Source organism: Venturia canescens, chromosome 11 (genome assembly GCF_019457755.1).
Source record: "Venturia canescens isolate UGA chromosome 11, ASM1945775v1, whole genome shotgun sequence".
Classification (NCBI taxonomy): Eukaryota; Metazoa; Arthropoda; class Insecta; order Hymenoptera; family Ichneumonidae; genus Venturia; species Venturia canescens.
Genome location: NC_057431.1, coordinates 9,922,756 through 9,945,068, shown reverse-complemented (window position 1 = coordinate 9,945,068; position 22,313 = coordinate 9,922,756). Strand labels below are relative to the sequence as shown.

Here is a 22,313-nt window from a genome sequence, read left to right as displayed (position 1 = left end):
GCGCACGCGGGGGACGACGAGGAGAGAGCGCCAGGGAACAGCGGAGCCAGCTAACGCCAGTCAGTGTCAGTACGGCAGTACTAGCACGCAGTACGTTGGTAGACGTAGCCCGGTTACGATATGCCGATACGGGAGCGTTTTCGCGTAATTATCCTCGCTCTTGTCAGTATCACGATTCTCGATTGTTGCAATGCTGCGACGACCGACATCGAGCTCGATGCCAAAGCACAACAATTGCACAGGCTCGACAGTCTCAATCTTTTGTTGTACACATTTTTATTAATTCTCACTGTACTCACCATTTGGACATTCAAGCATCGTAGATTACGTTTTCTTCACGAGACTGGATTGGCCGTTATCTATGGTGAGTTATTTTTCCTTTTTTCACTCTCGCTTTTTTCCTATCTTTTCAGCTAAAAACACGTTTCGTTTTATAACCAATTTTTGCATGTAATTACATTTACACATCATCCTGCATTCCTACGTCAAGGACCAAGTTGCGTCACGCTGTAAACCTCATTTTCATTCCTTATGATCGAAAGAACTTTTTTAAAATTCATCGTCGATCACGATTTCAGTGAAAATGTCATTTGACAAGTGAAATCTTGCCCTCTCCCTCAACCGTCTGCCTTTTTAGGCACGTCGTGGATGTGTCAAACAATGAAAATACGTCGCAATTTATCTATCTATCATTGCACAATCATGTTATATCAAAAATTTTTGCTTTTTTTCTCTCTTTCCCCCCGTCTATCATTCGCTTCCTCGGCCACTTGTGAGCAAATCCTCGAAAAACATTTTTTTCGTCTTCCCACTTTCGACTACTCATCTCTCCATTGTGTTTGATGCTATATTGATTTTGCAATAGACATTTTATAGTACTTTCATACAATTGAATTTGTTGATTATTGAAATTTCTATTCATACTGTCCATGCTGTTTTAAAATCACTTCAAATTTGGCATGCTGACATTTTTGTCCTAAATTAGGGTCATTTTCGAAAAATTTCTATCAAATTTTTCAGTTTTGTAAATTAATTCGGTTTTGTTATTTCATTGTCGTTATTTTACAAGATATTTTTTAATGGTGATTCATGTTTTATGAACTTTCGACAATAAAACAATGTGGAATTGTTAACGAATTTTTTGTTTTGATGATATTACGAACAATGTCATTTATTGCTTTCGTTAACGATTATTATAGCCTCATACCATCGTATTTTATGAACTCAGGATTTCCCAGATTAAATTCGAATTCTTATCAACAGAATTCACCTTCATTTATTCTTTTATGACGACAATTTTTTCCAAATTTTCCCTAATTGATAACTGGCATATGTTAACATTATAAAATTTTTCAAACCCATTAGAATTTTCATACCGTTTGACGTTAAACATTTATTTTTTAATTTTATGTCAGGAAACTAAAATGCTTGATTTTTTACTGGACATAAGTAAAAATTGGTGAAATTGCTTGTGTTGAAAAAACAGAAAAAGTAAAAAATTTATATAACTTGAAATCAATTTAGCAAACAAAAATAACTACAATAATGGCAAATAATGGAAATCTTGCTTAAATAAATAATCAATTAATTTTTTATTTCTCATAAGTCACAATAATTGTTGCAGTAACTTTGTTCTTTCACAAAACACTTTTCAGTTATAAATTTTCATTAATAAATGTTTGTATCTCCGTATCACATATAAAAAGAGTTACAAATAATTAAAACTTGCCATTGTTCAAACGAAAGATTTTTAACTGGAGAAACACCCACCAAATTTTGACAGTAGAGACTTTAAGTTCCATACACGTTGTATCTATATTACAATAAATTTGTGGAATATTTCCATTCAATCTTTTGATTTAATCTGCACTGAAAGTGAATAGCGATTTTTATATAATTCGTAGACCGTAATAATGACTGTTATTGAAACGATTCTTTTTCTCTTAAGGTCTTATCATAGGAGCTATTATTCGTTATGGTTTTACAACAAGCAGCGGAATTCTTCATATGCCAGTGGTCCCTGCAGCGGCTAGCCAATACAATGAATCCATTCCTCCGGATTCGCTGTGGCTTGCCTTCCCAGAAAACAAGGGGAGCGGTCACGTGGAGAACAAAACTTTTGCTTACTCATTCCGTGGAGAAATTTATAAAGGGGACAATGAAATAGATCTTAAGGTACTATGAATACAGTGGCTAAGATTAGAAACGTTTGGAGAATTTTTTTCAAAATATTTAAGAAAACTCGGGGAGTTCTTCTGAAATAATTTCCTGCATACTTCAATTAGGAAATTTTACAATGTCTGTCGATTTTTTTCTTGTTATTCAGGCCTTTTTTTTGCAGGCTACCTTCGATCCGGAAATCTTTTTCAACATCATTCTGCCGCCAATCATTTTCCACGCTGGCTACAGTCTCAAAAGGGTAAGCAATAGACTTTTAAAAATCTCCTTTGCTCAACGCAATCATCCAAAATTCTTTTTCTTCATAGCATCGATCGAGGAAATTTTTCTGTTCATTTATCGCATTCGAATTTTCATAACTATCGCTGTTCGATGATTTTTTTAGAGACTCTCGATTCATGTGCCTCTGCATTTGCTAGTGAGAAAAATTGACATTCCCGTCAACATTTTCTTTGGACTCGATTCCAATTATTTTTGTATTTGTTCCGATGAAAGATTTTCATGCTTCTCGTTTCTAGAATAAACCGAAAAATGTCTAAATCTCAATGCGATTTACAGAAATACTTTTTCCGAAATCTTGGAGCGATTTTGATGTATGCGTTACTGGGGACAACGATATCCTCATTCGTCATAGGGTAAGGACGTCCTTGCTATTAAATTGGAATGTAAAACATAATTGATGAATCACAGGAAAGATTATGCGAAGCATCAAGGTGCAGAGTTTATCGAATTTAAAAGAAATTCGATATGAAAATTCGTTGAATAACTTTGTTCTTCTTCATTAATCGGCCATTCTGTGAGTTTTGTTTCTTGCTAATTATTTCATTTTCTCTCTTTCCAGGGCTCTGATGTACGGCTTCATTCAACTGATACCGCATCTCGCTGAATCGTTCACGTTCCTCGATACTCTCTATTTCGGAGCTCTCATATCGCCCACCGATCCACTCACCATTATTTCCATTTTTAATGATCTTCACGTCGACGTCAATCTCTACGCTCTCGTGTTTGGCGAAAGCGTTCTCAACGACGCCGTCGCTATCGTACTCAGCGGGTAATTAATCACCTTTTTTTATCTCCATTCTCGGCTTCTTTATGGATTCGAAAACGTGAAGGGGAGAAAAAACTTTGACAGCGATTATTGACGACTATTGTCGAATCGAAATTCCAAAGACTTTTTGTTTGATTTCGAAAGCGCTTCGGGGTGACGAAATTCATCGAGTTCTTTCATATTCTAGTTTTTAAAATCTTTTCGAAATAACGTTTTGGGCAAAAAAAAAGTCGCGGCAAATTGAATAATTTTCATCCAATAATGGTAAAAGTGAAGTCTTTGTAAAAAATTTCGAGTTTTCCAAACTTTTCATTCCAATTTTATTTTCAGCTCCATACAAAATTATGCGGAACGTTATCAGTCGGGCTCCGGGAGCTTCGAAACCGTCGCCTTTTTCCAAGCACTCGGAAATTTCGTTGGAATATTCAGCCTCTCGTTGTTCATTGGCGCGAGCATGGGATGCCTCACCGCTTTGCTCACGAAGTTCACAAGAGTTCGGGATTTTCCGCTCCTAGAATCGGCGCTTTTCGTTTTGATGTCGTACAGCACTTTCCTCATCGCCGAGGCCTCCGATCTCACCGGTAAAAACTGAATATGACGAATCTCCTTGGAACTTGAAAGATTTCGAGTGTAAAATGGAACTTTTCGTTTTTTAAATCTCGTGCCCATCGAGGGAATTCGACTGATTTTGAATTCTGTGCCAACAGGCGTGGTTGCTGTATTATTTTGTGGTATTTGCCAGGCGCATTATACCTACAACAATCTCAGTCCGGACTCCCGACAACGAACGAAGCAACTGTTCGAGCTTCTGAATTTCCTTGCGGAGAATTTCATTTTCAGTTACATCGGCGTATCGATGTTCACTTTTCCGAAACATCACTTCGATCCTGGCTTCATTTTCGCAGGATTTGTATCCTTTTCAATGCTGTTTGAGAGTCAAATCGATCTATCGAAAACGGGGAAGCACTCCTGGTTGAAAATTCAGTGAATTATTGAGCTGAAAAATGATTTTTCTTGACCATTTCGAATGTGACGTTGAAATTTTAGTTTTGTGCACTTCTGGGTCGTGCTGCCAATGTTTATCCACTCTCGTTCGTACTGAATTTGGCGAGAAAGCCAAAAATACCGATGAACTATCAACACATGCTCTTCTGCGCCGGCTTAAGGGGCGCTATGAGTTTTGCACTCGCAATAAGAAACACCGTTTCTGTCGCGAGACAAGCGATGCTCTCGACCACGAGCCTCATCGTCATTCTCACCGTCATTCTTCAGGGTGGTGGAACCACGCAGTTTCTCAGCTGGTTCAATATTCCGTAAGGATATTTTGTTTAAGAAACTCAAAAAGTTCTTTATCGACCTCGATTTCGAGGGATGGTCCCGGAAGATCTTTGAAAAGTAGTTTCAACAGTAAATTTTGCTTAATTTGACAGAAAATATCAAATCGCTGAAAGTTTTGACCTTTTTTTTGCAAATTTCAGTGTCGGCGTCGACGAGGAAGTCGAAGGACTTTCGCACTCAAATGTGAGAAGCGTAAGTCCCAATTTGATCACATTTTCTTCCTCTTTCTCTGTCTTTTTTATCGTATTTTTGTTGTGCTCCCCTTTTCACGTGCTTCGTCTTTTTATCCCATCGATTGAAGCCCACGAGCTTCATTTTCGTCCCAAATATTTGGCTGTTTAAAAATATCGAACAGCGTCGATAATTGCAGAAAAAATTAACTTGAGAAAAAAATCCAAAAATCGAATGAAAACCTCTCGGTTATTTGGGACAGAAAAGTTGCCTCGATACGATTTTCTCCAGTCTGTTCGTTATCGTCGTCGATAATGAGCGGAAGATCGTCCAAAAATTCGCATGCATCGCTTAAATCTGGAAAATTTCATGCAATCAAATTTGAAGAATTTTTCAATGTGGAATTCTACATCAAAGACGAATTTTTGGACGGAAAGAATTCCGATTTTTCGCCCACTTTTTTTTTCGCATCGTATGATTTTTATCCCGTTTCTCGATTCTAGAATAAAGTCAAAAATGTGCAACTTTATCGTTTTTTTTTTTTTTTTTTTTTTTTTTTTTTTCAAAAACCAAGTGGACGCTGACAAATAAAATCGAAAAATTTCAAGATATTTTTCCTAAATCTGTCAAATTTTCATTTTTTTTTCTCTCAATCATCCACAATAAAAGTTTCATCATACAATAAATAAACAAATAAAGAATAATTAACAGCATGCAAGAATTAATGAGAAAATACTTAAAAATTGTTAAAATACTTTGGACCAAGAATTTGAAACACTGATCCGGAGCGCCCCGCACAAATCTTTTGCATGTCTCTGGCAAAAACGTTTTAGCAAATTTGGTAATAAAAAAATCGCCTTTAAATGTTAACAAAGCATCAATAATTCATTCGATTTATACTCGTTTTTGTTTTTTAACCAATTTTATCATTTCGTTTATAAAATAATGATGAAACAAATCTTAACTCGACTATTGTTGATACAAATTTAGTCCGGTGGCGATGGTGGCTTTGGGAATCTGGACTTGCGGCGCGATCAAAGTCCACCGGTACGTTTATCGTCCGTTCACGTTGAATTTTATTTTTATTTTTATATTTTTTTTTACTTCGCCCTCCCGAATTTCGATTTTCCGTGAACATTTTTTTTTCCAGCTTTTTTTTATTTTATCGCATTTTATTTTGCAGCTTTTCTCCTTCATCCTGCACCTCTCGTAGTTGCACGCTAATTCGTAGGCTCGCCGCTCTCAGGCTGCTGCCCAAAAACGATTTTTGGCTTTTTCTTATTTATTTTTTTTTTTTTTAAATTGAACATTTTTTTTTGCTCGCATATCTTTCGTTATCCATTCTGTGCGTCGAGGAACGAGCGCACGAGTAACGCTAAATTATTATTTTTGCACCTCCACCCTCCCCCCCCCATACTCGTACATCGGAATTAACAAATGAACTAATAACACAATAATAACATAGCTTAAAGACTTTTTAAGAATTTTAATATTAAGTGGACGCAACGAGCATGATTCACGATTCGATTTTTTTTTTGCCTGAGAATTTAGTGAATTTTGAGATTCTTTGATATTCGTTTTTTCTTTGCTCGATTTTTCCAAGTCTTTCGTTCTATATTCCACCTGTAATCGATCAAATTTTCTTTGGCTCGGAGATGAATTTTTTTTGCCCCCTTTTCGTTATGTATTCACTCAAAATTTTGGATTGATATTTTTTTTGATTTGATGTTTTTTCGCTCTGAAATATTGAATTTGGTTTTTTTTTCGAAAATGATTTTTGCTCCGAAATTTTTGACTCGATTCTTCCCTGTTTGATTTGAATGTTGACAAAAAGAAAAGTTTTTTCAAAGTTCGTTGATTTTTTTCCTTGAGATCCATGACTACGTTTTTGGATTTTCTCGTTATTTTCCCTCGTTCCTCTCGATGATTCGTAGTGCAGGAAAATAATGGAAACACACTCACAGAATGGATAACTAAAGCTTTTGTTCGTTCACGTTTCACAGTATAATTCTATGCAGGATGGCTCTCAAAATCCGACTGGGAATGGGCCCGGTAAGCCCAACGAGAAAGCCCTTTTGGCTCGAATCTGGGGCGATTTTGACACTCGCTACATGAAACCGCTCTTGACACACTCGAGGCCAACTCTCCTCGAAACTATGCCCGTTTGCTGCACACCACTCGCCAGGATCCTCACCACTGCTCAACAAATGTCACAGGTAATATTAAAAAAAATTTTTGCTGATATTTTTTGTCAATTTTTGTGTTTTTTGGACAATTCATCTTTTGGGGAGGCTCGTGGAAGCAAACTGTTGGAGATGGAGAAACAGAGCGGGGAGCTTTTTTGTTGGAAATTCGGTGCTCTGCAAAATCGGTCCTATGAGTTTTTGCTCTAAATCCAACGCTTTTGTCGATATCGGTCATGAAAGTTGGCAAAGTTTTTTATTCTTTGGAAAATCAGTAAATTCACAACTTTCATGTGAAAATGAGCATGCGGTCGAAGTAAAAATGATAATCAGTAGATAAAACATTGAAATAATTTGTGTGTCGGAAGGATGACGTAACAAGAAAAGTGGATTCAGACTCGGATCTGTGTCTGGCGGTGCAAGAAATGGATTGGAGCACGAATATAGAGCCGGTGAGTTTTCATCAACCTAATCTCAATTACACTGTGAATCCGTGCTATCAACCAAACAACAACGCCAATAATACCGAATTAACGAGTCGGGAGGAGCCTTACGTCATTTTAAATTTGCACAGAAGATAAGACGATGGGGAATTATTTCTGAATTATAGAAATTTGTATCGTTGCGAGAGCTACAAAATTGTGTTTCCTTTCGATTTGTTCAAGTTTTTTGAAATTCTTTTTTTCGTTTCAAGTCAAAATCCAAAGAGCCTAAACGCTGTGAAACATTATCCAGAAATATTGAAGAAGGAGCAATTTTGTTGCGCCGCAACGACGCAGATTCTAATGTTAACTATTTTCTTCAATTTCTTCCTAACAAGGCTTTTTCCCTCTTTACTTTTATCGTTCCACTTTTTCCAAAAAGTCTTAATTTCTCAACTAACATTTGAATCATTCGTTCCAATGTTTCATGTAAATTTTGTATATTCATTTATTTTCCTTTTTTAATTATTTTTCTTGCACTTATTTCCGAACAAAAATATCCTGCGCGAATATTTTTGTTGCATTTTGTACAAAGGAAATATTTCAATCGTTGTTTTCTAATTGTTTTTCTCTCCCTTTCACCCGAAAGTTCAGAAAAATGATTCGAAACGTGTGAACGAATTTTAGTCAACTTTTTTCTTCTACTTGTCAAATTAATTTCCTTCTTGCAAAATGTTTTTCCTGGTGTTAAATGATAAAAAGCATGTTACGAAGACTCCAATGTACTTTTTAATTGATTAACAATGTAAATTACTGTATGTTTGTTATTATTATCATTATAATTATTATTATTTAATTATTGTTATAATTTATTCGTACTAACAAGAAAACCACTTGGGCGTGATCGACGACAATGATATACACACAGAATCCATTGATTTAAGATATCAGAAACGAATGTGTGCCATAGAAAAGAAGGAAAGCAAAAAAAAACTTGAAAACCAGGAAAAAAGGGATTCAAAGAAAATATTTTTTGTAAATTAATGTGTAAATACGAGTTTTTTCATTAGCTCGACGAGGACGTTGATGAAAATAACGACTTTGAAATGGATAAAAAAATACGTATATGAATACATATTTATTGCGTCTGTCTCAAAATCCGATGTGTGTATCAATGTTACGAATGATTATTATTAATAATTAATATAAAATAATAATAATGAAAGGATTATTTTCGTGCTAACTCTGCTCGAAGGTAGCGAGGATTATAACCTCGCAATCTTACCGCCTGCTGATCGAAAGCTTCGCCCTCTCTCGCGCCCTCTTTCGAGCATCTTCATTTATCTCGACGAAAATGATGTTTGATGCGAAGTATCGAGTTTCGGAGGGAAAAAAATTCGGTTTTCTTCTCTTCACTCGCAGCTTTATTATTGGGATTTTTGTCGTCTAATTTTGCAAAGTGATGAAGAACGAATGTTACTGTGTCCAGTCTTGTGTTTAATTTGGCGTTGTTTTCGCTTTCTTTGTCTTCAAGTTTCAATTTTTTCAATACTTTTTGTCCTTTTTGTTCAATTTTAAGCTTTTTGTTTTTTTGCATACAATGCTACTCAGGCTTGATATGAATTTTTTCGTAGAGTTTATATCGCGATGATGACGATGAACAAGAGCTGAGAATCATCGGAATGGACGGCTTCATTCCTTTACGTACACTGTGACGGGAACTATCCTATCGAACCAAAAATCAATGTTTTTATTTATTTTTTATTTATATACGTATACTTTGGTCATAAAGATATGTAAATGAATCGCGATCGCCGGGAACTCGGAACGCGCGACTGTCCGAAAACCAACAAAAAACACTCACGCCAAAAGTCAATGTTCCTTAGCGCCTAAGATTCGGAAAGCTTTTTCTCCCTGGGTCAACAAAAAATACTGTTTTCTGCGAATTATTTCGCAAAAGTGAATTTTTTGGAACGATTTTTTCCTACGAAAATCCAGTTTCAACGCTCCATTAATTTTCGAATTTTTCTGATGAAACTTTCGGAGGGAACGAACTGTCAATATTTTTCAACGATTCCACACTTCTTGGAATTCACGATTCCACCCTTCAATAATTTTTTTTCGTTTTTTCGTCCTTTTTTAGACTCGAGGGGAAAAACTTTCTCGGATAATAAGAACAATTCCTATTTATTGTTTAATTTAATGAATGTTACATACACAAGTTAGGTTAATCGTAAGCTCGCGAGCGACGAATGCCAAATTCACACACGGACACGGATCCGAAAATACGATTTTTATAGTTGATTTTTCACTGATTTTTTTTTATTTCCTTTTTCGAAAAATTCTGCTTTTTTCTGTGAGAAAAGTGCGAAAAAATTTATTCTTCGATACGTTTGTCACGCATCGGACATTATTTTCGCGGTAACTCTTCGTGTGCGTATGTCGATTTAATTTTATTCTTAAGACTCATTGTGTTGTCACGATTTTCCGACTATGTATCATTAGAAACGAATTCTGTGATTTATTAATATAGTACAACTCGTAAATACGTTTGAACGTATGAAAAAAACACGTTAATCAATTTTCACGAAATTATTATTGGTTGTGTAATGATTCTTTACGAAGGGCTTAAATTCGCCCGGAGAGATGGAAAAAAACGATTTTTCAAATAACTTTCATATTTTGTAGTCTCATCGTTGATACACGAAGTGTAAAAAGCTTCCAGGATTATCTCACGTTTTGAAAGCATCGACAAAAAATTTTTGTTTCAATTTGTAAGCCGAAGCAAGAAATTTTGAGGAAAAATTAGCCGGATCTTGACACTTTTGAGACGAAAAGGATTCGCTCCTGGAACTTTTCTCCTTTCATTCTCATCTTCACAACTCTAGGCATGTTTTTCTCTCTGAATGTTGCACGTTTATCTCCTTTTATTGAGTTTTATTATTTTCGTACGGTCGAATCGGCGGTTCACTTGTTTATTTTTTCTTCCGCAGACTCCCAAGGATCACAATCGTCCCGTTTATTATTCCTGATGTCTGAGGACGATCACCATTTTCTCCAAATCATCCCAGTTGTGCGCACCGTTTATTTGTCCAAGTTTTCTCTTTCGTTTGACCATCATTTTGTTCGTTTATCCGTCTCTTTGTTCCCAAAACATTGTTTTCTCATTATTTTTTGTATATTTCTTTTGTAGGCTTTTTATTTGTGTTTTGGAGAGAGAAAATCGATGGGGAGAGAGAAAGAGAGAGAGAGAGCTTTGTTTCGTCGTTTTTCTTCTTATCGTTTCGTCGTTTTTCATGATGCACAGCTTTTTTCTATTCTTAATCAATCGTTTGACATCGCTGGCGAAACTATTTATAAGAATTTCCCCTTTTTCAGCCTACTTTTCTTACCACTCTTCATATTTTTTTCTGTTAATCTTCAGTATTATTGTGTAAAGCTTTGAAAGGCGAAAGTTGTCGAAAGTACGAGAGACTCTAATCCAAAGTCAGATGCTTTTTGATTTTTTTCCATTTTTCTATTTAGCCAACTGAATTCTATTCTCCCTGCTGGGTTTTGTAGTTTTTCAAAAAAATTCCTTCAATCCAATTGTATCGGTTACTCAAAGGACGTTTTTTTCATAGAAAAAAGGCGAAAAATTTTTGCTAAAACACAAAAACAACGTGAGGAATATTGAAGAGGCGAAAATTCTTGTTATGTGATTTAATACTTTGTGAGGCGCAGCTGGAAACTTTGATGGGAGATGTTACTCCGGGACCATTGCCGCTTCATACAAGAGTCGCCCTGCCTGGCTTGACCGGTGACCATTTGTAGGAAAAAACGAACAAACAAAAGAAATCATTAAAAACCCAAAATTGAAAAAGCTCGTGCTGTTTACAACGTCGAAAGATTTTCGCTCTTAACTGCTTACACTTTTTTCAAACCTAGTGCTACTTGTGTATTTTTAAAATAGTGGCTATCGATCTTAATCGTTGAATACTTAAAAAACGAAAAAAAAAAAACAAAAGGAAAAATCTGTCACATTTTTCCATCGATGTAATTTTTTTTCATTTTTTCCTGTGCTGTCGAATCGTTCATCGATTATTCTTTCAGTGCAGCCAAAATTTTGCAATAAATTACTGCTCACCAGCCGTCGAAATTTCATTGGTGAATTTCTTTAAAATTTTTCATGAATTTTCCAACCGAAGGAAAAAATATTTATCATCCTTCAACGAACGCCGAAACGTGATTTCAAAATTGTTTGATTTTTTGTCAAAGGATGTTTACCGTCCGGTCAATAATTTCTCCAAATTATCATCCAACATGAGTTTCCTACGAGCAATTTTTCCAGAATTTTTTAGTCGATTGAAAAAATAGTGAACGAACAATTTGACAGCGAAGGCCCAACTCTCGGTGCCAACTCCGCTAAGTATTTTCTCGTCTCCTCATTTCGTAGTATTTTAAATCGAGCGAATCTCTTTGTTGGTTGGGAGACTAAATATGTGTATGATTTAATGATTTGGCTGTGAAGACGTTGTAGGACTTGATAACGGTAAATTTACAAGAGAGAAAAACAAACATACGTAGAAAAAAGTTAGAACTTAAGGATCCGGTCTCTCTCTTTCTCCGTTAGGCTGTTGCGATGTATAAAAATAATGATTATGATGATGAAACAGAAATAGATTTTCAACCGAGAGATCAGAATTGATCTCTGTGTAAAAAGTACCTTTGCGAATTATTATATCTGGGATACAATCGAGCAACGAGTTGAAGGCAAAAAATTAAGATATTTAAAAATATATGAAATAATTGAGGGAAAATACAAGAATCAAAACGATGGAAGAACGTCAATTTTTGTATCTTTTCTTTGACTCCAATAACACGAATCTCTGTACAGCTTTCGGCTTATTTTCATACTTGGATTCTACATAACGATTATTTACACAAAAATATTCATTTTTTGTGCCTGAACAATTTCTCCATTTAATACAATCACCCTCTACACAGGAATTTAATTTTTAATTACATTGAATCAAACTGATTTTGAGGCTGCAAATGGAGATTTTCGCGAAACAATTTCCAATTAACTGGAAAAAAGTGGTAAAACTCGATTCAAATTCTTTTCTTCATCCTTCCCACAGAAAAATCTGATGAATTATAAAAATTTTCTTGAATTTTTTGGATTTTTCGGGTTCCAAAAAATTTTCTTTTTAAAGAATGAATATTTTTGTACTGATAAAACGAATTTGTGCTCTCGAATCCTGGAACAAAACTCAATGAAAAAACTGAGTAATTTCTTAACATTGGAGCTGAGGAGAAGATACTAAAAATGGATAATTTTCTGGCGTTCTTTGGATTCGAGTTTTCCTTTCAAATAATATTTAAGATGCTTTTATTGCTATCGATTTGTTTGTATATCTGATATCGTATATTTATATTAAATGAATATAGTAAATAGATATTATTTATAAAATATACACGGTGAAAAAAAACGAGAAAAAAATTTCGTTTGTATTGTATAACGATTGGACGATGATGTCTGCGATGCCATGTAATAAATACACAACAAAGAAGAGTGTGTGTGTGTGTTTAATATTTGAAGAGAGAATAAAAGAAAAAATAAAGAAAAAGTAACTTTGGGTAAGACTCAAATTTTCAACTTCTGATCTTCTGCCATTTTTCTGATCGCTTCGGTCACTTTGAATCGAGGACCATGGCCAGGTACAACATGATCCGACATTTGTAGAATCTTTAATCTCATTTCGGCTTGAGTTTTGCGCAGTTCTGGATTTCCTAGATTTTGCCAGATCGATGCATCTTCCAGGTCACTCTCATTTTCAAAAAGATCTCCTGTAATCGCTATTCTCACTGGACCCTCTGGAGATTTAGCGTCTACTAGGACACTCACATCTTCCGCTGTGTGACCCGGTGTAGCTGTTATTCTGACACCTTCACAAATTTTGTAATCCTCTGGAAATTGAAGGGGAAAACATTTATTAGATCGTTGAATTTCCACTTATTTCTTTGTATCGAGAAAAACAAAAAAAATGGTCGAACTTTTACAAATCTAATTACCATTTGATAAATTTTTTTCATAAAATATCGTTCCTCGATGAACTGTCAATCCAACAATGTGCTCAGCATTTAAAAACAAATTATTGTTCCCTGTGTGATCGGAGTGACCGTGACTGCACACCACATAATCAATGTCTTCTGGCTTGATGTTGTGACTTGAGAGTGCTGAAAAACGATGGAATATTTTTTTCGAATACTTTGACGAATTGTCCTTTTGCATAAACTGTTTTACGAATTTTTGCTGCATTTTTGTTCAGGCAGTTTCCCTAGTAGAATAATGTTCTCCAAAATTGTTAAATGATGGATAATTTATCGTAATAACAATGATATTTTAATGTTTTGAATTTTATATCCAAAAAAAATTTGATTTACCCACGATTTACCTTTTATTATTTTGTCTCGATCCCAGGCTGTCATTGTGTCAACTATGATATTTTTTTCTGCTTTCACAAGTGTACAACTACAGTTTGCTTCCATTCTTATATCATCCAGTTGTTTCGAATAACCGTCAAAAAGCACAATGACTTCCGCCATATTTTGCTATGGTCTTTAAATTTGATTAATTAATTTAATTTCGATTATAGCTGAGAACGGAGGATACGCTGCATTCGCTATTTATAAGGAAATTGAAATAAGTGTTTTTATATAGAATAGCGCGTATGCGATGTCGCGATGTTTTGAACCGGCACATTACCTTCGAGGTTATGTGCAACAATGATGCAACGACATATATAGCAAAGCACACAATCAGATGTAAATAAATGGGCTTGAAGTTTCCATATAAAATAAGATTATTTTGAAAAATTATTTCAAAATGAAGCTGGTAAGTGAAAAATAATTTGAACAATTATTTTTTGTGAAATCAGAATGTTCAGTTTTCGTATTTCGTAAACTGACTTTTCTAACCTCTCGAGAATGAGAGAAATCACAGAGCAATTTTAAAGAACTGTCAAAAACAACTGTTAGATGATGGAATAATAAAATAATATGGCGGAAAAAATTGAAAATAAATGTTTGTGGTTACAGTCCCCACTGTTCGAATATTTAATTTTTTCATTTCATTTTTAGTACTGCTTGTCCAGCGAACCCACAAAACCATGTCTTGTTTTGAGTTTCAAAGGAATTACCTTAATGCTGGATTGTGGCTTAAACATGCAGTCGGTTTTGAATTTTATGCCAATGCCCATGGTCCCGAGTGCTAGGTTCAATTCCCTCCCATCTTGGCTCCCACGGGACAATCATCAAGACTGGCAAATCGAAGGGGTATGTCAAAAAAATATAATTAAAAAAATGAATGAAATACAGAATTTTTCATGTTGAATGATGGATTATTTGATTTTGGACAAAAATTTTGTCAAGAATTTTTTTGGACAGAAATTTCAAATAAATAAGACGAGTGAAAAGAATTTTTCTGACCAAAATTAAGTGATTTGAGTCTCACTCATTTTTATTTTGAGTTTTCAATAAATATGGGGCTAATGTGGAATACAATTTCTCAATTATTTGCATACAGGAATTGAAAGAATGTTGCGGGCGAGTGTTTGTCGATTCAACTCCAGAATTTTCACCACCACTGGAGAAAATAGTAGACTTTTCAGAGATCGATGCAATTCTGATATCGAATTACACCTGCATGTTGGCATTGCCATTTGTGACAGAGGGAACGGGTTTCAAAGGAATAGTTTATGCGACAGAGCCGACACTGCAGATTGGAAGATTTTTCATGGAGGAATTGGTAGAATATATAGAGCAAACTCCAAGAGCAACGTTGGCAAAGCACTGGAAAGAAATGTTGCATGTTCTGCCTCCACCTTTGGCAGATTCACTGAAACCAAAGTCCTGGAAACATTTATACTCCATGGCAGCGGTCAACTCTTCCTTGTCCAATATTCAAATGGTTGGCTATGATCAAAAGTTGGATATTTATGGCGCTCTCACAGTCACACCAATAAGTTCTGGATACTGTCTCGGCAGCAGCAACTGGCTCATCTCCTGCGATCATGAAAAAGTTGCCTACGTCAGTGGCTCCTCGACTCTCACAACGCATCCACGTCCAATGGAACAAACCACCCTTAAACATGCCAACGTCCTCATTCTTACTGGACTCACACAAACTCCTACTGCCAATCCGGATACTATGCTGGGAGAACTCTGCATGACCGTTGGTTTGTATTTTCCTTGAATAATGTTTGCTGGGAAGAAGTTCTATTTGAGATTCAATGACAATTGCTTTTGCAGTTGGAAAAATCTGATGAAAAATTTCATTTCGTCGAACATTAGTGAACTCAATAGGTCAATACAATTAATTTGAGTGTCGATAGGCACAATAAACAAGAAATTACACATTTTTTTTCAGCTATGACTCTGCGAGCTGGTGGCTGCGTTCTCATTCCGTGCTATCCCTCTGGAGTTGTTTACGACCTTTTCGAGTGTCTTAGCACGCATCTCGATAAATCGGGATTTTCTCAGATTCCCTTATTTTTTCTATCATCAGTCGCTGAATCGTCTCTCGCGTACTCGAACATTTTGGCTGAGTGGTGAGACCACGTTTTCAGATTGTTTTTTAATTGCGAAATGAAAAAACTCAATTTTATGCAATAAAAAAATGTTTTCTTGGTTTTTCAGGCTCTCAACGAATAAGCAAAACAAAGTTTACCTACCCGAGGAGCCTTTTCCTCACGCGTTTCTCGTGAAGAACGCTCGCCTCAAACATTTCACATCGACGTACGCAGAAGGTTTCAGCAACGATTACCGTCAGCCCTGCGTAGTTTTTTGCGGTCATCCGAGTCTGAGGTTCGGCGACGCTGTCCATTTCGTTCAGTTGTGGGCGAACAATCCTCAGCACACGATTATTTTTACCGAACCAGATTTTCCTTATCTCGATGCCTTGGCACCTTTTCAACCTTTGGCCATGAAAGCCGTTCATTGCCCGATCGACACGTCTTTGAATTTTACACAAGCAAACAAACTCATCAGGGATCTCAAACCTGAAAATCTTGTCGTTCCTGAATGCTACACTCAACCCCCGATCATTGCACCACATCGAGCTGATCTTGTAATCGATCCGGTTGGTGTAAGTTTAGAAAAACTTTATCGACCTTTTTTTTGTTAAGAATTCTTTCTAAAAATCTGAAATTTTTTATTCGTTCATCCGAAAATGATCATGAAAGAGTGATCTTTACCAAATAATTTTTAAATTTGTGAACTTTTTAGGAAAAACCCTTAATTACGTTCAAACGTGGTGAAGTCATAAAGTTGCCACTAAAGAGGAAAAAGGGTCGAGTTTTCATAGAGCCAGAATTAGCTGGTCAGATTATTCCAAGCGAAATAAGACCGGGTCTGAGTCTCGCTTCTGTCACCGGTGAGCTCGAGGTCAAGGACAATGTCTACACGATCAAGGTACAAAGTTTCCACCCTATTTTCATTAAAAAGGGAATTAATTTGACCTACTCATGAAAATAAATTTGGCAGACTAAGTACGACGAGTCGATGACATAAATTGATCGAACCATGACCATTTGAGTCAACCGATTCAGTGAATTCAGAGTAAAATTGATCCTGTCAATGATTTGAGCCAATTAAATTGAAAGAAAAAGTAAAAAAAGCTTATCGACAAGAGCGACTGACAATTTTTCTACTGTTTTGCAGTGCGTCGATGAACGATCCAGTGGAAAACGAAAAACTCCCATCGACATAGCTGCACCGGATAAAGAACAAGTTTTGAAAGAACGTAAACACGAATACGGAAATATCGATCCACAAGAATTGTTACAAAAATTAAATCAGGAAGGAATTCTCGGGGCTAAACTCCAACACACCGCCACCTCCACGAGCATTCATTTGGTACACTTAAAAATGAACAATCATTAAAATTATTTCATTTCAATTACTTTTAGTTCTCAATCTCAAGTTATCTATCGTTTTTTGTAGTTGGAAAAATGAGCTGTTTGTAAATGTTTTTTGAACGTTTTTTCCGGGCTAAGTGAATGTTCATTTTACTTGTTTTTCTTATTTATCAATATTTTTCCGTGCTTTTTTATTCTTTCAACATTTTTTACCATTCTATTTCGAGCAAATAAAAATTTTAATGAAAATTAAAATTTTGCAGCAGGACGAGGACACATTGATTCAAATAGGCGACAATTCGACACACATTTTTTGCAACGGTGATCAAAATTTGCGGCGGAGATTGCGAGCCATAATAATGCAGTGTTTGAAGAGGTTTTGATGATTCGATGACTGAAGGACTGTTTTTTCATGTTGTTCGTTATCGTTTTTAATGAAGAAACAAAAAAGCACAATCGATTCTTATTTCTACGAATAATACTATTTAACAAAGAACATCCGTACAGAATAATAACTTATGAGCTAAGAATTTTCTTTCGTTTTCGAAATCATTTTATGTCATTTCCTTTTCCTCCTACCGGGAAAAGGATTACACTGGTTTAACCCGTACGTCCGAGTTTCACAATTGTGTGACCTACGGACTAGGCAAAAAGGTTCGAGACAAAAAGGATCAATGTGACGATAAAAAAACAAAAATGAGTTGGAAAATGCAAAAAAGCGACTAGCAAAAAATCGTAAGTACGAACTAAAAGGTGAGTTTTTCTTTTCTTTTTTTTTTCGTTTTTTTTTCCAGCACATTTTTTTCGTGCAGAGATTCCGAGTTCTTTGGAAAACAGAAATTTTTTCGTACTTTCCAAATGTCACTCTTGTGCTCCATTTTTTTACGATATTCATTTTTCAATTTATCGTTTCAATGATTAAATATGAAGGATCTAACGGTACAGTTACTAATAAGCAGTTTACCACGTGAGTCCGAATTGCTACATTCTGAATTTCTTATTTTTTTTTCCTTTTTTTTTTAAATACTTTCGTAGGAAAAAAAAAACGATATTTTTCGTCTTTTTTGGTACAAGACCAAGGACAAACTTGGTCTTTATTTTTGTTTACGTAATTCGTAAGTTCGCCAGTTTCGAAGTCTCTTTGAAAAAAAGCCTAATTGTTGATGCAGCGAAAAGTCGAATGAAACGTCAAATTTTCAGCATCGTCGTGGCATGATCGAATCTACTTTTTTTAATTCCAACGAAAACTAATTTTCAATCCAAGATTTTTCTGACTTTTTCCCCGAGTAAAAATTCGAAACTTCATCGGTTTTTATTCGATTTTTCGTTAATTCGACGCTCACAGTCTCGTTAAAAAATGAGCGGATGAGCTAATTTTTTTTGGAACGATCGACGGTCCACTTTTCAGTCTAATTTCGTATCGACACCATTTTTAGTCGAATTTTTTAATATAAAAAAAATTTTCGTGATTGGACAAAAGTGAAATCGTTGGACTCGAATTTTGAATGGACTTTTTGGAATCAGACAGATTTTCATAAAATGTTGTTTGGCTCAGTGCAATTTGGTTTGTGCTTTTTATTTTTTTTAGAGAATTTCTCGCACGCGATCGTTGACCCATTGCAAAATTTCGTCAAATTTGGATCTCATCTCGGTCAAAATGTTGTCGAATTCGTCCGCGACGAGAGGCATTTGAGAAATTTTTTTCTTGTCAACGAGATCGATCGTCTGCAAAGGTTTTTTATCCTCGATCCTGGCTTTTTTACTCACGTTCAAAATGTAGCAATCCGTCACCTAGTTGGCAGTAGCGAAGCCAATCGCGAGACCAGCCGCGAACGAGGCTAAAAAGAAATGTATTTCCTTTGGCCTAAAGGTCTCGTCACCCGTTAACGAATAATACCAACGCCTGGTGCGCGATTCGCCATTTTTTAGTAGCTGCTCCGCTTTATCCAGCTTTTTGTCCACAAACCTCTCAACCTGAAACACCAAATTTTTCCAACATAACAATTCCCGTCTCTGAGGAAGAAAAGCAAATCAAAATAGCACGAAAATCTGTTATTTTTTTCTCAAAATTCAAAATTTTTGATTTTCTAATCCAAAAATCGTTTTTCATTTTTTCGAAATTCACAGAAACTTGAATTGGCTCTCTAGAAAACGGTGACAAATGCTTAAAAAAAAGCCATAAAGTTACAATAAAACGCAAGTATTTTGATATGCAAGATTTTATTCTGGTTTTAAAAAAACAGAATGGCAATTTTCAGAGTCGCCGTCGAGGCTCTGATGTGACGCGTTTTGAATATTCTCCACGAATTTTTCGAGACGAAGAGATATTTGCTGAGGATAAAAAATCAGGGGCAGGGGAAAATCATATTGATCGATTGAACGATCTCACGAGGACGCGAGGCCGAGAATAAAACCACCAATGAAACTGGTCGCTGCGTAAGAATTCTTCCGACACCAAGTTCCTACCTGAAAAACAATAAAGAAAAAGAAAACGAAAACGCTAATTTTCAGATAACTCTTTAACAGACTCCGGAAGACCTGAATCTCCAATTTTTCATCTTCTGTCTAAAGCAAAAACGCAAAGCTGCTACTAAGCGGACGGTTTTACATGAAAATGTAAAATCTTTTATTTTACTCGGATTAATTTCACTACTCGAAAAATTCCTGCTACCGGCTCAAATAAAAACATGAAAAATGAAAAATAATTTATCAGCCATTTTTTGTTGTAGGCGAAGCAATAATATTAGAAATAATGAAAGCACAGGAGGATAGAGAAGTTCCATGTTCACCTTGTCCATGAATTTGGGACCTTCGCCGGTGATTTTTTCTTCCACTTTGTCTGTAATTTTGTCCGCTTTTTTTTGAATTTTGTCCCAATTGATTTTAATGTAGCCCTGATGAGCTGCGACCTGGAGAACTATTATTCCACCTCCCACGGCGAAGGCCACAACCTTGCCAACCTTCATCGTCAGAAAACCGGTTGCCCTGAGCAGTAGAAAAATTCTATGAAAATTTGAAATCTCAAGAGGTTTTCAATGTGCACTGGAAAGTGCAAATTTTCAAAATTTCTTGCAAGCACTTGTCAAAAGTGGAAATAAAGTCTGAAATTCCGATCCATCAAGAAGAATAATTACCATCCTGATGCTGTGCCAATGACAATTTGCTTAGTAGCTGATGTTTTACTGACATCACCCAAAATTTTGTCGATTATCGACTTTGCTTCTTTGGAAACATCCATATCGTGAGTTTCGATATTCGCGCTCTCTTTGCTTCGTTTTGACACAGGAAGACTCATAGAGACTCTGGAATATGTATGTACAAATATACAAAGTGTGGCAATAATTATCGGCACTGGAAATATCTTTAAAACAGCAAAGTTTCTCAAAAATTAAAATCAATGTTAAAAAACAGCAGAATCTGTTCTTTCTTAAATTACAGTAATTGTGCAGTGCGTTTCTGCTTAAAAAATTAGTTGAGACTCTGCTGGCTCCTCTCAAACTTTACCCAGAATCAGGAGTAAAAATATTAATGACAGAAATTAGCAAACTGAAAATCAATTCGAATATTCATCAACGATTCGCAGCATTCTTGTTTTCTACAGAAAAATTTTTATTTCCATTGTTTGAAAAAAGGGAATGACACAGCTGGTTCCATTTCCCATGAACAATTTTAAAATTGATAAATCAACATGAAATAATTGGGCAAAAGATGAGTGGGTTCAGTAAAAAATGCTTAAACATCATCTGTCATTGGAAATTGGCTCTTACTGAAGAATTGAAAAGATTTTTGAAGCACAAATTCATTATAAAATTTGCCCAAATTCAGTGAAATTAACTGACTTTCACGCGTACTGACGTTAATTTGAATAAATGAAGTTTTTTTAGATATTTCCAGTGTCAATAATTATTGTTTTACTCTCATATAGACATAAAAATTTTCGTACATATAGCAAAAATGGTATAAAGGAAATGGAGAATAAAATAAATCGACAATTAATCAAAAATAGTTAAAAAAAAGGAGCAGTTTTTTTCGAAACTGCGTATTTTCGAAAAATCGCGATCACGAGTCATATTCGCTTGGCAATGTCGCGTACGTATATTGGCGAAGTGTCTTAAAATACCGATTCGCAATATACGATTGTTATTACGAGACGAAAATTCCACGAATTGAACGTTTTTTTTTTCAACACGCGTAATAAAGAAAATAAAAATGATCACGTAAAGCTAATATATACGAAAGAAAAACAAAATCGATAGAGATGGTAAGAAAAAAAGACGATTATTTGAACAAAAAGAGGTACGACACTACCGTTTGAAAAATTTTCTTGCACCCGTAGAGACGACACTTTTTCGGAATTTCGGCATCAGCGAAAATATATTCACATGAGAATAAAAATGATTATTTTTCCATCATTCGGCGATTTAATTAGTTTTCAAGAATTCTTCTATGTTTTTCCTTATAACTCTCACCTATTATGTGCAAACTATTAGTTACCCAAAAATTCGATCAAATCGTGTTCGTATTTAGTTTTTACGTTCGTTCTTTTTTCCCGTGTACGCCGCACAGAAATGTTCTGACAGATGAACGGGAAATAATTTCTATCGACTTGGGGAGCAAATCTACTGTGGAGTCTATAGTCCCGGAGTTTTCGATTCTGTACTTTATATACATGGTGTCTGAAGATAAATCATTTTAAATTGAATAACTCTGCTCTGAAAATGGATTCAAACATTTTTTTATGTCACCTTTGTCTGGTAGACAATTCCAATTCGATTAATAAAACAAGAAGACACCAATCATGACTGAATGTGTTACTCCGAATTAGGTTTTGTACTATTTCCATTGTCGTAGGACACCCTACATATATAAATTCAATTATGCCGGTAGCATAGACGAACGTGAGTGTAATCGGTTTACAGAGTCGGCGGAGGCGCTTGCATCACTCCGAATATAGGAGAAAAAATTTCTGTAAACTACTACATAGAATTAGTAAATCTAAATTTGCCATGTTCAATAGTTCTGTATTAATAGAAACTAACCTTGGATATTTCCTTTTTATAATGGAATTTCAAAC

The 22,313-nt window shown here is 35.4% G+C and overlaps 4 protein-coding genes across 19 annotated transcripts; 2 read left to right on the top strand and 2 right to left on the bottom strand.

Annotated features, from left to right (window-relative positions):
• The first annotated feature begins 54 nt into the window (after positions 1 to 54).
• Positions 55 to 12,971, top strand: Nhe3 (Na[+]/H[+] hydrogen exchanger 3). Of its 10 annotated transcripts, none has more exons than XM_043431825.1 (13): positions 56 to 364; positions 1,949 to 2,175; positions 2,342 to 2,419; positions 2,737 to 2,813; positions 3,020 to 3,229; positions 3,557 to 3,807; positions 3,934 to 4,136; positions 4,274 to 4,539; positions 4,705 to 4,756; positions 5,726 to 5,782; positions 6,754 to 6,951; positions 7,287 to 7,370; positions 11,064 to 12,971. In XM_043431825.1, exons 1-13 carry the CDS (start codon positions 121 to 123, stop codon positions 11,151 to 11,153), a joined length of 2,037 nt encoding a protein of 678 aa, XP_043287760.1. In that variant the 5' UTR covers positions 56 to 120; the 3' UTR covers positions 11,154 to 12,971. The 10 variants fall into 10 exon arrangements, with proteins under 10 accessions (XP_043287757.1, XP_043287760.1, XP_043287758.1 ...); XM_043431823.1 differs by having other exon boundaries at positions 6,739 to 6,951; XM_043431826.1 differs by having other exon boundaries at positions 6,739 to 6,951; positions 10,334 to 12,971.
• Positions 11,281 to 14,218, bottom strand: LOC122417920 (metallo-beta-lactamase domain-containing protein 1). Its single transcript, XM_043431845.1, has 4 exons — positions 14,089 to 14,218; positions 13,778 to 14,005; positions 13,395 to 13,559; positions 11,281 to 13,289 (listed from the first exon to the last, which is right to left on the bottom strand). Exons 2-4 carry the CDS (start codon positions 13,926 to 13,928, stop codon positions 12,967 to 12,969), a joined length of 639 nt encoding a protein of 212 aa, XP_043287780.1. The 5' UTR covers positions 13,929 to 14,005; positions 14,089 to 14,218; the 3' UTR covers positions 11,281 to 12,966.
• IntS9 (integrator complex subunit 9) lies at positions 14,078 to 17,769 on the top strand. 2 transcript variants are annotated; one of them, XM_043431834.1, is made up of 8 exons: positions 14,078 to 14,217; positions 14,463 to 14,657; positions 14,908 to 15,559; positions 15,751 to 15,931; positions 16,020 to 16,467; positions 16,608 to 16,793; positions 17,043 to 17,237; positions 17,506 to 17,769. In XM_043431834.1, exons 1-8 carry the CDS (start codon positions 14,209 to 14,211, stop codon positions 17,620 to 17,622), a joined length of 1,983 nt encoding a protein of 660 aa, XP_043287769.1. In that variant the 5' UTR covers positions 14,078 to 14,208; the 3' UTR covers positions 17,623 to 17,769. The 2 variants fall into 2 exon arrangements, with proteins under 2 accessions (XP_043287769.1, XP_043287768.1); XM_043431833.1 differs by having other exon boundaries at positions 17,503 to 17,769.
• On the bottom strand, positions 17,645 to 22,085 carry LOC122417918 (FUN14 domain-containing protein 1). 6 transcript variants are annotated; one of them, XM_043431842.1, is made up of 5 exons: positions 21,709 to 21,843; positions 21,548 to 21,583; positions 20,374 to 20,541; positions 20,029 to 20,224; positions 17,645 to 19,213 (listed from the first exon to the last, which is right to left on the bottom strand). In XM_043431842.1, the coding sequence occupies exons 3-5, from the start codon at positions 20,532 to 20,534 to the stop codon at positions 19,031 to 19,033; spliced, it is 540 nt and encodes a 179-aa protein (XP_043287777.1). In that variant the 5' UTR covers positions 20,535 to 20,541; positions 21,548 to 21,583; positions 21,709 to 21,843; the 3' UTR covers positions 17,645 to 19,030. The 6 variants fall into 6 exon arrangements, with proteins under 6 accessions (XP_043287777.1, XP_043287773.1, XP_043287776.1 ...); XM_043431838.1 differs by lacking the exons at positions 21,548 to 21,583; positions 21,709 to 21,843 and adding an exon at positions 21,985 to 22,085; XM_043431841.1 differs by lacking the exon at positions 21,548 to 21,583 and having other exon boundaries at positions 21,709 to 21,865.
• Between the last annotated feature and the right edge of the window lie 228 nt (positions 22,086 to 22,313).